At 35.8% G+C, this 17,573-nt stretch overlaps 1 protein-coding gene across 18 annotated transcripts in view; it reads right to left on the bottom strand.

Moving 5' to 3' along the window:
• The window catches only part of LOC724172 (neurobeachin), a 436,186-nt gene that overhangs the window by 145,890 nt on the left and 272,723 nt on the right, over positions 1-17,573 (bottom strand). For all 18 annotated transcript variants that reach the window (XM_026441525.1, XM_026441519.1, XM_026441532.1 and 15 more), the window contains one exon: positions 5,083-5,187. In XM_026441525.1, coding sequence (XP_026297310.1) covers positions 5,083-5,187 — 105 coding nt within the window. The remainder of the gene's footprint in view (positions 1-5,082; positions 5,188-17,573) is intronic.

The raw sequence follows: 17,573 nt of genomic DNA, 5'->3' as shown, positions 1-17,573 counted from the left end.
CATTGAAAATAATCGATAAATGTATTTGTATCGTATATTTTGATTATATACTCTAAATATACGAGCAATAGAAATTTACTGTATTAGGATCCTGTAAGCAATGCGGCCATAATACCGTTCATAAAACTATGGCCCCCATTAAAAACAATCGATGTCGTTCCAGGCACGTTATAACCCGTGTCGTGGCACGCAAAATTTATCCGATACACACTTGTAAATTCGCTACAACTCGCCCCGTTTCGTGCCCCGGGCTCGCAAACACGTGTTACATTTATTCCTTAAAAGGGAATATAGCGGGAGAAAGCGATAGCATAGTTTACCAGAGGCATATGCATGAGATAGGCGAGCCGGTGTGCACGTTGCACCAGCGTGAATGACGTTTGCAAGCAGTTATCCAAATTTACATTTCATCGATACGACACCGGTAACTCGCTGTATCTGAAGTAGTTCCTCCGGAAATACGGTTAACCACGAGCTGTATCAATGTTGCCAGACATGGTAATTAATTGAGATCGACTTATATTAGAATAACGAGAATGACAATCCTCTGTACATTACCTTGGTGCAATTTTATTCGTATGATACAGGTTGATGTTTATGGAATATCGTTCCTTCGAGGATTGATACATGGAAATTTGTCGTACGAATTTTGTCCAATATTCGGTTTTTTCGAGGCATGGAAAAAGGATAATAATTTGTTGTAATGCATGTGTGTATGTTAAAAAATCGTTAGAGATTTATTATTTGACTTGGTGAATGATTAGAGCTTGGAAAAGAATGTGAAAATTATTGAAAATTATGAACTCGAAAAAGAAAAGAAAGAAAGAATTTAAATTCGATAGGAAAATTTGAATTTCAATTTAAAAATTTGAATTCGAATGGGAAAATTTAAATTTGAATCGAAAAATTTGAATTTAAACGAAAGAATATGAATTTCGAGTAAGGAATTTGAGAAATTGAAATGGAAAGTCTTTATTGGAAAAAACTTGAATTCGAATTAAAATTTTGAATTTCGATTTGAACTTGTACATTTGAAAAATTCGGAATATAGATTTGATTGAATTTTTGATCGATTAAATACTTCGAATACTTTATCTTACAAGAACAATAATTTCAAATTCGAATATTCTGTTGTTTTATGCATATATACTAAACTTCGTATGCAATTAGTTTTCGTCCAACGTGAAAACGCATGTATAACTAATCCAATTTAAACCGATATTTAAAAACCTCGATATCAAAACTTTAGTGAGATCTGAACGCTATCCAACTAAGACCAGAAAATTTCCAATCCAATATATATACTGTAACATCGTGTAAAGAGGTAATGCATGTTAAAACTGGGATAGGTTTTGTAACGAGTTGCATACGTTTACACCAATTCTAGTTTCATAGAGTAATAGGCGATCACGTGATAATGGGCAGAGCGAATTCGATGGGAATTTTATCAGATTATGAAAAGATTCGACATTTCAGTTGTTTATTTTTTTGTTGATTTTTTTCGAGTTTAACAGTCCATCGATATTTTCTTCTCCTCTGAGAAGAATTTCTTCGAAGATGTCTCATCCATTTTAATTGCCTCTTTGAAGATATCGCCACGAGGTAAATAACGAAGAAATATACTCGAGATTTAATTGTGTATTTCTCAATCGGACCGGTGTCTTCTCTTCTTCTCTTTCGAGGAACGTTCAACCTCTGCCTCCGAGGTAAAGAATGGTTGACCGTAAATTGGCACAAAGAGGCAAGGAAATCTCGAATAGAAATTATTGAAACGATTTATTCCTCTTCTTCCTCAATATCCGAGTTGCGCAAAGACTTATTGTTGCTTGTTTATTGTTTATTCTTTGTCCGGAAAGTTTAGCTTTGGTTTTCATTGATTTTCATCGAAGAGTTTCATCTTTCAGTAGTTATTGTTGTAGATAAACAAAAAGAAGAGAATATTCCAAGAATATTTGTTTTATTTCTAAATCGTGCATCGGGAAAGAATTAAAGAGGATAAACAAATTTGGAAGATTTCTATGTTTGTACTACGTCAATATTAAAATTTGTCTAGTTACGTTTAGTATACTAATATTGAACCTCCTATTCAGCCCCCTTATCATTTTGAAATTAATATCAATTTTCTCTGATTTGAGAACAGTTTGACACTGAACAAGTTTCTGAAACTGATTCCAAAATTTTTTCTAAATCTTTTTACATATAAACTCAAAGAATTACAATTATATAAAGAAGAAGAACATGTCTTGTTCAAAATTCAGAATTTTCAGTTATTCCCACATTGTATATTTTTTATAGAGAAAAATTAAGAATTTTTAAATTCACAATTATATTCCATTGAAATAATTATGCATTCCATCGTGTGTGATTTAGATTTGGAAATTAATGGATGAGTTTTCTATTTGTTTGCATATATACGTATACGTTTCTCTGAATATTTTCTGTGTATATAAGATACCCGCATGCACGTAGGAAAGCATGTATGGTCGAAGAGATCGGCGCGGAAACTCCCTTAACCGTATTAACATTTCAGAGATGTGCTCGAACCGGATTCTGAGGACACCAGAAACCAATCTCCAACAGATTATATCAGCCACAGGCTATCCTATCAAGATGATACGGCAAATTCATATTGTGGTTACGTATTAGCAAGCTATCATCTTTCTATTGACGCAGATACGTCAGCAACAAGTTAATAGGATGTTTTAGGATTGTTTCTTAAAAATTAGAATAATTTATTGAATTGTAATTCTTCCGGTGACGATAATATTTTGTTCCTTTTTATTAATTCGGATGTTAACACACAGATGGATGAAATATACATGTTTAATAAATTTATGAACGAATCATGCATTAAAATTAATGCGAAATAAAATGAGAAAAATGGACCGGCCATTAGAAAGATTATATCCTATATAACACATTCAATTGTATTGTAAAATATCGATTAAGCAAGTCTATATATATATATATCATATATAATTCTCTGATTATCGATTATTCGATTACGTAGATTGAAATGGCAAATCGTGTTAAATGATGTAAAAGCAAGTTATTATTGAATTACTCGTGCTAATGGACGACGTGTTTAAAAACGAAGTATAAAAATTCTTTCCACTTCTATTCGAATTGAATCGTCGAATAATAAAATAATTTTTGTGAAGATCGATTGAGGAACTTTCTGGAAAAATATCTAGAATCTCTTTTTCTCCCTTTTTATCTCTATATATAAATCATTTCTCGATAAGTGATCTTTAATTAATCTCGATATATCGAACGTAATATCTTGAATTATTAAATATTATCTCAATTACAATTGTTTTAATATCCGTTTCTTATTACGTAGATATCGCATTAATCAGAATATTTTCAATTATAACAGAAATTTTTAATTCAACAATAATCCACCAATGATTACAAATTATAGATAAAGATATACGATCGTGGTCAATTATCAATTAGAGTCACAATTAAGCGAACGCGATAAATCAATTATGGCGAACAAATAATATATGCCCGTCATGATTGGATAAATACAATGGGTCCATTATGTTCGGATAAATAGAATAATACAGTCGTGGCGTGACACAAGTGTATAGTTGGCCGTCATGGCGAGGCGAGTGGAACGTGATCGTTATAATCGGGCAAGTAATAATGCAATCGTGGGTTGGCTTAGTGGTAGAGTCAGGGCAGCTAGAGTAGAGTAAGACAGCCATGACGAGACAATATGGTGTATAGCCCGTCATGGTAGGAAGACAAGAGGGAAAGAAGAATAGAACTTTTATTTATTCAAATGTAAAACATGACGAGAGAAACATTATACGGCCCGTCATGGTCAGCCAAGTAGTATAGCATAGAATAGTAATATAGAATGGTATCAAACTAATCCTCTCTTTTTTAAATAAAATTTCCATCTCGTTCAAATTTCCATCCCTTTATCCGAGAAAGTTCCTCGACGCTAAAATACCGATATAAATTATTATTCGAAACTATAAATAACCATTATAAACATTCTCGCAAAAAAAAAAAAGAAACAACGAATTTATACTAATTAGAAAGAAAACTTTAACTTGTACAATTATTTCTTAAACGGCTGGAAAGGCTAATTGCTCGTTTTTAAAACTCGCTCCCTCCCCTCGAACAACAAAATTAGCCCCTATTGTGAACTTTGCCGAACAACATTTTCCACCGGCGTTTAACGCTGGAACACGCGATCAAAGGGCGGTAGAAACGAGTGAACAAAGGTCTCATAACTTGTTCCGTGTACACAGTTTAAATTTCTATTTACCTTTACGCGAAAACTTGCTGGCCGCGACGCGAACACCTCGTCCAAGTTTACCGGTCCGCCGAGGAAAGGGAAAATGGCTTTTTCTTTGCGAATTACGAAACTTTCTTCTCCCTTACATATCCTTTTTTACTTCGTCCGTCCCCTTTATGAAAATCGGAATGGGACGAGTTCGAAGATCGCGTTTCACTATTTCGACGCTCCATGATTCACCGAGTGAGAGAGAGAAAAAGAGAAAAGGAATTTCGAATTCGGACGAGAATCAATATTTCTTCCATCGTGTGTTGCCATTTGTTTCCAGCAAATGTTCGTAGACAGATTTTTCATGGATAATTTTATACACGTGAGAATTTGAACTCGATGTATTTTTGCGTTAATGAAATCTTCGTGATGAAGCAAACTTTTCAGATTAAACGAAACTTTCTAGATTAAAGTCGGATTGTTTGATTTCCACGTGTGTGTGTATATTTTCCTTCAAACGTTTAACTTCCTCCTACTATTAATTGCCGTCGGTGAAACTTTATCAATTGTACGCGGTAATGAATGCATATGAATGTCAAACACAATCACGTGATATTAATTTGTCTTGAATATCGGTTGTGAACGAGAACTGTGACGGGAAGAAAAGCGCGTTACATCGCGTTAAGCGCTCGAGCAAGAAATTAATTACGACTACGTTTAACGTATTGATCGCAGTGATCGTGTTCTCCTTCCGAGAATCAAATTTGCGGCCTGATATAACACCCCAATCCCCTTGGATAATTAGTTTGATCGGGGCGGGCGTAACACCCTTTGCTTACCTGGAGATTGGGCGGGCAATGATCGAGCAGTTCCAACATGTGCCTGATGTTCTGTGCATCCTGAATCACGAAGTTCAGTTCCATGTCGAATTCGCCGCCCACCAGCTGCAATCAGAAACGAATAAAGGTTAGATAGATTTGAGAGTGCAAAAAAATTATGCATCGTAAGGAAGTAGGATAATTAGAAAGTCATTACAGATGTTCTCGTTTGATTTCTTATACGAAAAAAAAATTGTACAAATACGAGGAGAATAAGATTTTTTTTTTTTCAAATCTTCAAAAAGTTTCTTTTTCGAGACAAAATGATGGGATATGATACGAAAAATAAGTCGAACGATTTATATAATTTTGGTATTCGCGTATTTTCTTTTCAATTATACAAGTGATTTATCTAATATCTAAATTGCCAGCAGTCGTTGTTTATCTCTTGGAAAATGAGTCACGATATTCCCATTAATCTACATCGTCAATTTCATTTATAATTTCGTACAGTGTTTAAGCCAATTTCGTTTAAATCAACCTTACTTTCCCTCCCGTTCCATTTAAATTCATAACGAAAGAGTTAATGCTCGTCGAATCGAACTTCGTTTCTCGATATATAGGATACATACACGTGTACGTTTTCGATGGGTAAAGACCGATATATTTAAACGGACTCGCGCTGGCAATGAATTTCCGGTCGTGAAACATTCACGAGGCTGATGCAGCGAACAATTTATGAGTTTTCTCGTTCGATCAGGGGAAACGATGACTTATCGATACTGAAAGTTTATGGAGTACAGTGAACTTGAGGGGAAATACTCTTCTCGACTCGGGCCGGGATTTAAAGCCATGCTAAAATTGAAATAATGATTGTAGAAAAAAAGATAAAGGAAGATAGTCAGATGTTTTTAGGATTCTCGTGAATTTGATTTTCGAATTATTTTATCTTAAAAGTAGAATACGTAAAATTAAAAATTGATACTAAAATATGTGTATAAAGGATTGTAAAATTTATTAGATTTCTAATTTATACAAATTTGTAATTAAAGTATTACAAATTATAATATTATAATTAAGGATAAATTTATTATGAATTATTATTATGAATTAGAATGGTGATATCAAGTAGAGATCACAAGAGATTCTGTCTATGAGCTTCCCAGATTTACCGTGGGATCTCATTTACCTACGATTCCGATCTTGTATCAAACAGACCGAGAAATTGATCAGGCTGATTGTGGAGACGTAAATAGGATAATATCTAACGTTATATAAGCTGGTATTATTCTACGTTTAATGTTCTTAGTTTAATAAATTTTATTTCATACTAAAATAGATGTTATGCTTATTCTGGTGGCAATAATAAATCTTTCCGATTTATCAAACTGTACATATATATATTGGCTTTCTATTGGTATCTTCTTACACAGAGAGATGACTTACGTATAGTTGAACTGGAAGCTTGTCTCCACGAAAACATATAATTTCCTGTGAAATATCTCTTTCTATCCTCTCTGATTTCTTCCAAATATTAATTCCAATTTATCGCGAAATATATTCTATTTATATAAAATGGATTAGATGTTCATCGATAATTTTTCCAAAAATTGACGAATGATAGAAGGTTACAACTCTAACAATTTTATTTTAATATTCCTTGCATTATTACAAAATTCCTGTCTCTGCCAATTTTCGATCTTGAACCAATCGACATTTCACGCAATGAAATTATCCACTTATCTCGAACGAAGGGAATGAAATATTTAAATAAAATCCCTCGATTCCTTTATTAACCCAATATCTTAACTTTTCAATATCAAAATCCACCGGCTATAAAATTCTTTATAGCCCGTATCAATATCCTCGAAAGTAACATTTCTTTTTATGAAACTCCCCCAAGCTGGCTCGCAACAGACGAGGCTCAATAAAGGGTTTAGACATTGACCCTCGTTCCGCCGATGATTCGTTTGAAATGCGAACCATGGTTATTGCCACGCTGTTCTCTCTCCATTCCCGGGGAGGAGCCGTCACGTATTCGCCGTTCACGGCCACCCCATCCACGTGAAAAATAAATTTCGCGGCGAGAAGCTAAGGGTTATCGTCACGAGCGAGAGAGAGAGAAAGAGAGAGATGGTGGTTCGATGGCGTGGCCATCTTTTTACGGGCCATCCGCGTCGTTATCCGAAATTCCGAGTGCTCGTATCGGGGAGGAGGGGAGGTTGCTTGGTAGGGCGTTGAAAAATAGAAGGGTTGCAGGAAATATCGATCTCTAGCGTTTGCCAAAACGTTGGCGATTCGTGAAACGTTGGTGAAACGAGATTTTGCCAAGTATTTCGACGGGGTGAAGTGTAGAAGATTTCGCCGCGCGTTTTTTCTCTCTCTCTCTCTCTTTATATATTGTGACGAAATATTTGCCTTTTATGAAAAATCCGTAAGAAATAAACGAATTTCAAATTCTCTGAAATATCATGAATTATTTAAAAGATTCTATATCCATATCTGTGGTACGAAATCGACTTTTAGCTCCAAAGTTGGAATAACTCTTCGTTCTCGAGTTGGAAACTCGAGAGTTGGATCGAAGATTCGCAATATCATCAACTTTGTCGAATAATTTTTTCTTTTCCGTTCTCGATAAGAAAAAAAAAAGAAGAAGAAGGAGAGAGAAAATATTGTTAATTTTCTGATTGTGTAACAGCTTCGAACAAATATCCCTCCTCCCTGGAAATAAAGTTTCAACTTCCACTTCGAGTATCACGGCTCGACACTCGATGGGTAACACATCCCATCAAATTGATTGCGCCAAAGCAAACAGATCCCCTCGATCGATTGAATTGTTTTTCTACGCAAATACTCGCGAGCGAAATTTCCATAAACAACATTCGTCTACATACCGCGTCAAAGGATCGCTTGTCGGAATAACTAACTGTGTACTTTTCTCCGTTCAACAAAAATCGCAACAAAGATCGAAAGAAGAGAACAAGGAAAAAAGAGATAAGAAGAAAGATTATACACGGCAGTGGATTGTGATTTTTTTCGATTTGGTCCCCCGTTTCGATGATATAACTGGGGTGTTCGCGCGCGAATTCACCGAGAAATGGACGGGCAAACGGAGATAGAACGGGACTCGGTGAATTAGGGCCGGGCAACGGTGCAGACCGCTAATTGGACACCACTGGCTTTTACACCTTCTATGTTTCTGTCAGCCGAAAATGGCCAGCGAGCCACCGGGTACGTGCCAAATTTGCTTATTCGGCAAGGAAAATAATAGTGGCCCGTGAAATATAATTCTATTAAGAGAATTTGCGAAACGAACCTGCGTTTCAAGAATCCATGTGACGCGTTGATAATCAAGCGTCTTTCGTTTACTTATACTTCGAAAGTTTTACACGTCGTATATTTTTCGTTTTCGCGATAAAACAAAACAAAATTCATATCAAGTCCCTCTTCTATCTATTTTTTATTAATTATCTCTTACATAAATTTAATATTCTAAACGGATAATTCTTATGACAATGATACCTTGAAACTTATATTAGCTGCCTCGCGACTGTTAATTATATATTGCTTCTTGTTCAGGCGAAATAATTTCAAACTTTACTCGTCGTTATTGAAAGCCGATACTTAATCTCGAACGTTTGCGCTTTATCGAGGTATACAATTTATTAACCAATCCACCAAGTCGAATAAATTCAGGATCGATGATCGTTCCCACGTTTATATACGACGGATATTTCGAGGTTCACAGTTTTCACACGCGAGAGATCTTGATCGAGTTAACGCGAAAGCAGTTAGTCCCCTGTTTGTGCACGGTTTTGAAAGGTTTTCACTCAATTGCCACTCAAGAATGCATTACGGTGAGGGGATTCTTTTGCCCTGCCGCGTTGTAATCGCAATACAGAAACAATACCACCCCCCTCCCCCTCACCATCATCGCGAAATCGTGTTTCAAATCGTGTCGACGATCCTCGAGCACGTTGTTGAAGAACGGTTATCGAACGAACGGATATGATCCAATTCCGTCCTTTCTTCTGTTTTTCGAGCTTCGATTCCTATATCGATCGAGTATTCGTGAATTCTTGTTAAATTGGATTGTTAATCGTAAACGTGATAACGATTTTATCGATCATTAAACGAAAGATTCTATATCTAAAGGAATCGATATTGAATTGAATTAAATTTTGTAATGTGACGCAATATAATGCAAGAATTTTTAAGAAAATGATTAAAAAAAAGAAATAAATTTAAAATTCTAAAAATAACTATAATTATAGCGTATTCATAGAATTCAAATTGAATTAAAAAATATTTGAAATTTCATCCTTTTTCCACTTTCTAATTCTCGGTGAAAAAGATCGTCTCGTGTATCAAACGAAAACGGTTTATTCTCAATAGGTCTTATTCGATCGAGATATCTGCGAGCAATTTTTTTCTGTGGCTCGAAAACCGCTTGACCTGGCCAAAGTAAATTCTTCTACACGCCAGAGGTTATTTCGATGGAACATTTGCAAAGAGAATTTTTCTGCAGTCGAGCAGCCTGTTATCATCTTTTTCTTTCTTTCTTTTTTCGTTTCCCTCCTCTTTCTCTTTCGCTCTCGATTTTTGCATTCTCTATACGACAAACTGTGCCGACTAGCCTGTTATTTATACCAGATTCCCTTTTTCAATCCATAAAAAAAAAACCCAGTCTTTTCGTTTTCTTCCGTTTGTATCGATACACGTTTCGTAATTTTGCGTTTTAATCAATGCTTCGAGAAAAAATTTGTATAAGAAATTATCCAAATATTTCTCCAAGAAATTATTCCATTTCAGAATTTAACATTTTTATGTAAATTAGTCGAATCATTTTTATATGTAATGTGACTCCCTTTTGTTGTTCTGAAAATATTAAAAAAAAAAGTTTCATTAAAAAGTTGCAGTAAAGATACAACAAGCGATAATAATTTTTAATATAATATTATATTAATCACTATAGATATATACAATGATGTAATATTTAATCACTATAATATAAAATAAAAATAAACAAATGATTTACATCACAAATATATATGTATATATCTAATTAATTAATTCGTTCGTTCAATCGCATCATTCCAAAATTACTCCAATATCTGTACCTCAATTTATATTCTAATTAATATTAGATACGTAAATTAATTCAATGCTGTTTAAAAAAAAATATTTATAGATTATAGTAACATTGAATCAATCATCGCAAACGGAATTAAATTATTTTAAATTAATTTACGTTTGATGCAAACGTATCACGACAAAAGCGAGATCGAATATCGAATGTAACTGATCGAACGACGCAAAGAAAAGATCGGCACAATCTAGTTTAAAGTACATAAATAATTCACGATGGTTTTAACATTGGCGTCTATTTACCCGCGTTAATTCCTAATCGCTCCTCGAATTGGCAGACAGCCACTAGCCAGTTGATGGGTGACCAATTTGATGAAACCCATGAGATGTCAGACCGGGATCAATCTTCATTCTCGAGAGCAATTATCGTTCGTCGCGGTGCTAGGCCTCGGCCATGGCTAGATTTTATTATTGGATTTCGCCGTGTGTCTTGATAACTCATCATTTAATCAGCACAATCTTCCGGATTCAATAATCGATCCGTTGTACATTGTTAATGTAGAAATCAAACGTGATAAAAAAGTGTCGCTTAAACGACAAGAAAAAAATAAAATAAAATAAAAGTTTGAAAGATTTAATCAGATAGTCGACTAAAATATGTATAAGAAAGGTAGAAGAAGAAAAATCGTTTCTAATTCGATATATTGAAGATGTTTATCGATATTTATCGATATAAAATTCGAGATGTTTACCATCGAATTTTGAATTTTCCGCTATTTCGAATATCTTTCCACGCTCTCATTACTTCGAGTGCATCGCGATTCATTTCTTCGACGAAAGAATCCACCCCTCGATACACCCCATATAAAAGCGCATCGCCACAAAAGCGCGCACGAGCTGGCACATAAATTATCTATTAGATACGGTGCATTATGCACAGGCCGTGGAACAGGCCGTGCCTTTTCCCCGATGGAGGGAAGATGAAGATGAAGAGAAACGCGAAGGTAGCTCATTGGCCGCGGTGCCACGCAACCCTTGGCCTCTCTTTTGCTCGTCTCTTTCTTTTCTTTAATCCACGTGTCTATATCTCTCTCTTTCTCTCTCCGCCCGACATTCATATTTAAGCCGCGTTCCTCCTAATTAGGCCGCCATCTTGACAAGCTCTAAATTCACAAGCATTGTTCTGGGCCGAGCCGAGTCATGCTTTCGCTGCCTCTGTCGACGAATGGCCGCTGAATATTCCCGCCTTTACCCGTTAATATCGAGCGAAAAAAACCACATTGTTCTCTTTTGCCTGTCACGTTTCGCTCGACTAAAGGCTAGTGTTTCTGTTTTCAGCGTTGTTTGTTGGAGAGGATCTCGAAATTGCTGGAATTTCGGTAAGAATTTTAGAGGAAATTTCAAGAGAATCCTGTAATTTTGGGAGGAATTTTTTTTTTTTTTGTATGAGAAGTTAATTGGTTGGAACAAAATATTAAATTTTTATTTTGGAATACAGTTAGAAATGTAGAGTATAGATATATATTTCCCTTTTCGATATATCGTCGAGTGAGAATTCGTGGATCTCGTTTTGGAAATTTCAAGAGAATTCTGTAATTTTGCACGTTGCAGAGAAATTTTTTTTTTTTTGTACGAAAAACTAATTGATTGGAATATCGAGAATTTTTATTTTGGAATAACTGTGAGATAAAAAAAAATGTACATTTGGCTGGAAAAAAATAATTCTAATTAGAGATAATCTTAAATTGCAGTAGATATATCTCTCTCTTTCTCTGTTTAACACAATTTCGAATTTACCACTTATGATATTTTTCATAATTCCCAGAGACGTTCATGAACTTGTTAAGCGATTGTTAAGCGGAATAGGTAATGAGATCTCGAAAGCATGGACACTTTAACCGTCTTTCTCGGTGTGTATCCACTAAGAGTTAACGACGTTGCGCAACGATGCTCCAGTGTGAATGCTTGTTAATGGTTTTCGTCGTTAAGCGCAGCCATGTCGAGGAAGAAAATGAAAATCATCCTATCGACGTTCTCCTCCCAGACGGAACTCCCTGCTGATGAAATATTTCAAAGAACCGTAATGTTTCTTTGCATCGCTGATGAACTCCTCCTCCATTCCGACGCGTAAAAACGACAACATTAATCCGTCTCGATGTAAGCTTCTTCTTCTCTGCAGGCTTCTTTTTAATCAAGTCAACAACTGTTTCAAACAGAAATTACATCATCGAGTATCGCGCTGCAGCATCCATATTTTATAAATCTTTTCTTTCGACGCTATTATATACAATCTTTATCATTATAAAATTAATTATCGAATTCCTGAGGATCAAAAAATAACGAATAACAAACCGAATAATCGAAACAAATCTCTACCTCGAAATCTTCTTCTCGAACTCTTCACCTCGTCTACATAATCACCCTAAACAAGGGTGGATTCTTCTCGATCTTCAACCCCTCGCAAAAAGAGGGACCTCGTCCAAAAAACGAAATCCTCGAGATCCGCCACATTTCCCCCGCCTCGAGAACAAGCGAGGAAAGAAATTACCAGCTCGGGATTCTCGTATGCGTCGCGGCTCGTCGAGATATCGGGGCGGAGAGGGGGATCTCCTCGAGAGCGGAATTGGACCGCGAGAGTCTGCCACGCAAGCGTTCCGCCGGTTTCCACCAACTCGGAATAATAGTCGATGGCTGGCATCGGGATGCCGGCTGACGTCCTCGAGGCCGCATCGGCGAGTATGGATCAGGACGAGGTGTAAACCACGATTTGCATTCGGGAACAATGTTCCCGAAACCCTTTGCCCGATCCGCCTGTGTTTCCACGTGTCGAGAAACGCGACCTCTCTCCGTCCCTCGCTCGTATTTGCGAAACGCTCCAACTTATCCCCCCAGTGCTTGCTTGCTCGCCCTGCTCGCTCTCTGTATTATTGAACGATTCACGGAGGTTTGCAAATTGCGCACGGGTTATCGTCCTCGACGGGCCGAGCCTCCCCTCTTTCCCGGGAAACGGAATAAATTTTGCTGGACAGTTTCCGCCTGCGAAATATGCGTTTTCGTATCTTAGGATTGTCCGCAAGTTGCAAGTAGGAAGATTGATTAGTGAGAGTTTAATAAATTGTTGTCTCCTTTGCGTCGAAACTTTGTGTTTACGACAAAGTGTACGATCGTTGAATTTTTATTATTCGATATTATTTATACGTTTGTCATTTAGTGAAGTTAAATTATTGTGAAAGAGAATGCACGATTTTTTAATAAATGTAACGAGAAAGAAGTTAAACTATTCATAAAAAGCTACGAAATATTTCTATACGATTTTGATAACACATTTTATTTTTTAATTCACTACGAGAAAAAATTAAGACAAGGAGAGAAATGAAATTAGTTTAAAAAATTACAAAGTATTTCACCATCATCTTTAAACGAAGGCTTTTAACAAAAATGTCCAGATACGAAAAGTTTCTCGTTTTCGCGAGGAGAACAATCCCAGTGTCATCGTGTATAATTTTCTAATTCGTCTCATTTTTTAATTCAAACTGCAGAGAGAAAATTAACAAGAGAAGAAATTAAGTATAAAATATATTTTACCGCATATTCACGTCTTGATAAACGAACGCTGTTTTAACAAAATATACGAAAAATTGGAGGAACGAGGAGGACAATGCCAGTCATTACGCGAGTAATTGATACGAAGGAAGAAGGAGCGGCGTACGCAGACGCCGTAATAAAGGCTTGCTAATGATAAAAGGGGTCGGTAAGTGGCGCGTGTCTCTGACTTCGAAAGTTGCTCAAAATGCTACCGCGTCATTCTCGAAATATTATCTTTCTCCCTTCTATTCCGTTCCTCCCTCATGTAACATCATGCATTGCCACTTACGTTCTCGCTCGAACGTAACCCTGGCTTAATTAATGAAGCTTTCGACTTAGCACACGGTGTCGTAACAGGTTTCTTGATACTCTTGTTGCTGTTTCCACAGTGGAAGCATTTCTTTTTTTATCGCAAAAATTTTAAATCTATAAAAAGAAACTCGTATTCTTCCCCGATCGATTTTCACTTCTACGAAGCGCTTTGAAATTTCTAAAGAAGAAATCGATCGAATCTGATGATGAAAACAGGCACTGTTAAATCGCGTGGAAATTACTCTGGCGCCGTTAAACCTGCCCTTCAACCTGCCATTTTCACCACTTTTCTTTATCATAACTTTATCGTCGTCCGATCTCGAAACCTATATTTCATCGATCGAGATTTTTAAACTAAACCAACTGGAAATCTGTCTAATTAAATTGAATAATTTTCTACACATTTTGTTGAGATTTTTTCCAACGTAACCAAGTGATTCGTGCAAATATTTCTTTTTAACATCGTTGCTTGTTAATTACACGTTTTAAAATTAACAAGCTCCGGTCGGTATTAGTTGAAAAAAAAAAAATAGAGACAGCTGACACAGCGATTACTCCGTTTCGTGATGAGTTGTAAGCATCGGCGAACTCGAAACTGAGCTGTCGGCCTCTAATGGGCCGCAATTAGTAGGCTTCGTGACGATCGACACCTAACTCTCGTTTCTCATTACTGGGTATCATATTCGCTCAATCTTCGCGCGATATTCCATGAAAAATGGAATTTTTCGAAATCTTCCTGTTCAAATTGTACAGAAAAAAAAGGAGAAGGAAAAAAGAAATGCTTCATTTATTTCGTTTATTATTATTCCGTTCCTTTTTCAATCTTTATTCGAAAAATAATTTCAAATACTCCGCGCTTTTGAAATCGAAATTGGATGTGGAGAAATTGCTCGAATTGAATAATTCGATATACACGAATTTTCGTTACTTGATCTCGATCGACAGGAGATCTATTATCCTTTTTAAAAATAATAACAACAAATCGACGCGGATATTGGATAAGCAACGCCGAATGTATTAATATCATTCGATATATCCGCGATATTAATTCAAACTCGGGGATTTCACAGGAGAGACTGTTGTTTGCCAACTGATCCCTCTTCGGAATAACAAATGTACGAAAGATTGTTACTGTCGTCGAATACTGTGGGAACACGTCGCGTGTGAAAATACAATTGATACGAATCGATCGTGGATGTTCATAGTCCCGATTCATTTCTGAAGAATTCTGTGCTCGTTCGATTTCAGAAGAAAAAAAAAAAGATTGCTTTTAAAAAATTTATTCTAGAAAATTTAGCCGAATTTTTCAAATAAATTTATAAGTAAATTTGTAATAACATAATGAATATATCAAAGTATATCGATTTATTTTTATTATTATTAATTGTAAAATATTAAAATTTCAACGTTTCAATAGAAATTTAATTTAATTTTTTTGGGCAAGAGTTGAATCGAAGTGACAACTCGTTACACAAGTCAGTCTGTTTCGCATCGTTTTTTGCTCAACGAAATCCAAAAACGACGAATTTACGTTACAATGCGACGATAAATTCATGATACAGTTAAATGACAACTTGTTAAATGGAATATATCGTGAAATGTAAACACTCGAGACCAATACTAACACGTATTTCCGTAATTTGTCAACGACCATCTCGATTATTTGTATAAATTATCCACGTAATGTGTTCAAAGTTTCATCCGTTTTAGCAGGGCGATTTGCTAATGGAAGCAAGTCAATCGCGATAATTTGACAACAAATAGAGAGTTTTTCGCTCTGTTTGCCAAAGACTTAGTAGATAATTGATTCGATGAATAACTGACGAAAAACAATTAACGCGTGCCTTTTCTTTGCTGAAACCGTGGCTCATATTTCATTCCACGTGGACATTTCGCGTCGACAGCCATTCGCAATTAGCGTGGCAACAGATAGCCAAAGAGCTTTTCGAAACCATTCACGCGATGCTTTTAGTTAAAAGGTTCGATTCTTGTTGAAGAGAGAGAGAGAGAGAGAGAAAAAAACAAAAAAATTGTTTGAAACTCGAAGTGGAATTTTTGTTTTCAATTTGTCAATGCGAAAGAATTTTAGAAGAATTTTCAATTTAGATATTGGATATTAAAAATTTTGTTTATTCAAATTATTATCTATGTAAAATTACTTCATCAATTAATCCTATATTATAAAAAACAACTCTTAATATCCTCTTTCATTTTATAAATAATCTAAATAAATTTCTCTAAACCGAGAAATTTTTATATTTTAAAAAAAAGACAGAATAAACCAGAATATTCGCACGAATTAAAATTATCGACAAGTAACAAGCAAACGTTAATTCCTCTCCATCAGGGTATAATAATACTTTGACCATAAAAGTTGACCTAGTTGAGTGTTCCACTGACCCGTGCAAACAGTATCCATCAGATAGCACGTGGAATAACAACGAAACGCGATGATCGAGCCTCTCCATCCCTTTGTACCACGTTGCTTCGGTTTTTTCGCGAGCAAGGGGGGTTGGTCTCGTTAGCCTTGGATATATAATAAAAAAAACACACGGGTCGCGCGAGCCACTGGCTTCTAATCGGGACGAGTGGGGCTCGTTGCTTCGAGTGTTTCATCTCGACGCAATGAAATCTAGTGGTTGGATCTGGTAGGTATTGGCCAGCCGCAGAGGTTGTTTGCATTCGATCGTGTTACCCACGGATTTGTACACGAGCATCATTCATTCAGGCGAGGATGATGCCTCTTCTCGTGCAACGCAGAATGCTTTCGAGAACCCGGGGATATTTCAACTTTTCTTATTAACGTATCTTTCGACGAAAAGTATCTCTTGGAAAGCAAAGGGACGAGAAAGATCCGATGCATCGACAATCTTTTGATATTGGATCAAAATTTTGAAAAAAAAAAACGTAATTGCGTGTTAATTATTTAAAATGTGTTTCGAATAGAATTGATGAAAGATTGTTTATGATACAAATATTAAAATATATATTGATAGAAAAATTTTAATGATTGAGGAATTTCTTGGGGAATGAGTCTATGTATCTATGTTTCACAAAATTATTTTTAATCAACTCGTCAAATTATATTAATTTGTGAAACATGCAAAAGAGCAGGAAGTGTTTGTAAAAAAAAACGAAAAAAAAAAATGAAAAATAAAGTCGTTTCGTTCGATGCTTCGTTTTCGAGGAAATCGAGTTTGAAAAATTTGATTCGAATACACGTGCACTCACAATGAATATCGGAGCAAACGGGTTCAGAGTGGCCTGTTGACAAAGTACCGATGACTTCTACTTCAAACTCGATTTTCTCGGAAACGAGGGATTTCAAAATTTTACATTTTTGACATATATTTCTATAGAATAATCTTTCGCCCAGTTTCGTACGATCCCTATTCAATTGGTGGAGATTGTCGCCGCATTCAAAGGATTTACGAACGATATTCCTTTTTTTCGCTTTCCCCTCTCGTTCTATTATTTGTACCCAGATAATGAAAACGAAAAACAATAGCTATCTTATCCGATTTTTC

The sequence above is a fragment of the Apis mellifera genome, linkage group LG6 (genome assembly GCF_003254395.2).
Source record: "Apis mellifera strain DH4 linkage group LG6, Amel_HAv3.1, whole genome shotgun sequence".
Classification (NCBI taxonomy): Eukaryota; Metazoa; Arthropoda; class Insecta; order Hymenoptera; family Apidae; genus Apis; species Apis mellifera.
The sequence above is the reverse complement of the archived record's forward strand: the minus strand, read 5'-3'. Positions and strand labels throughout refer to the sequence as shown.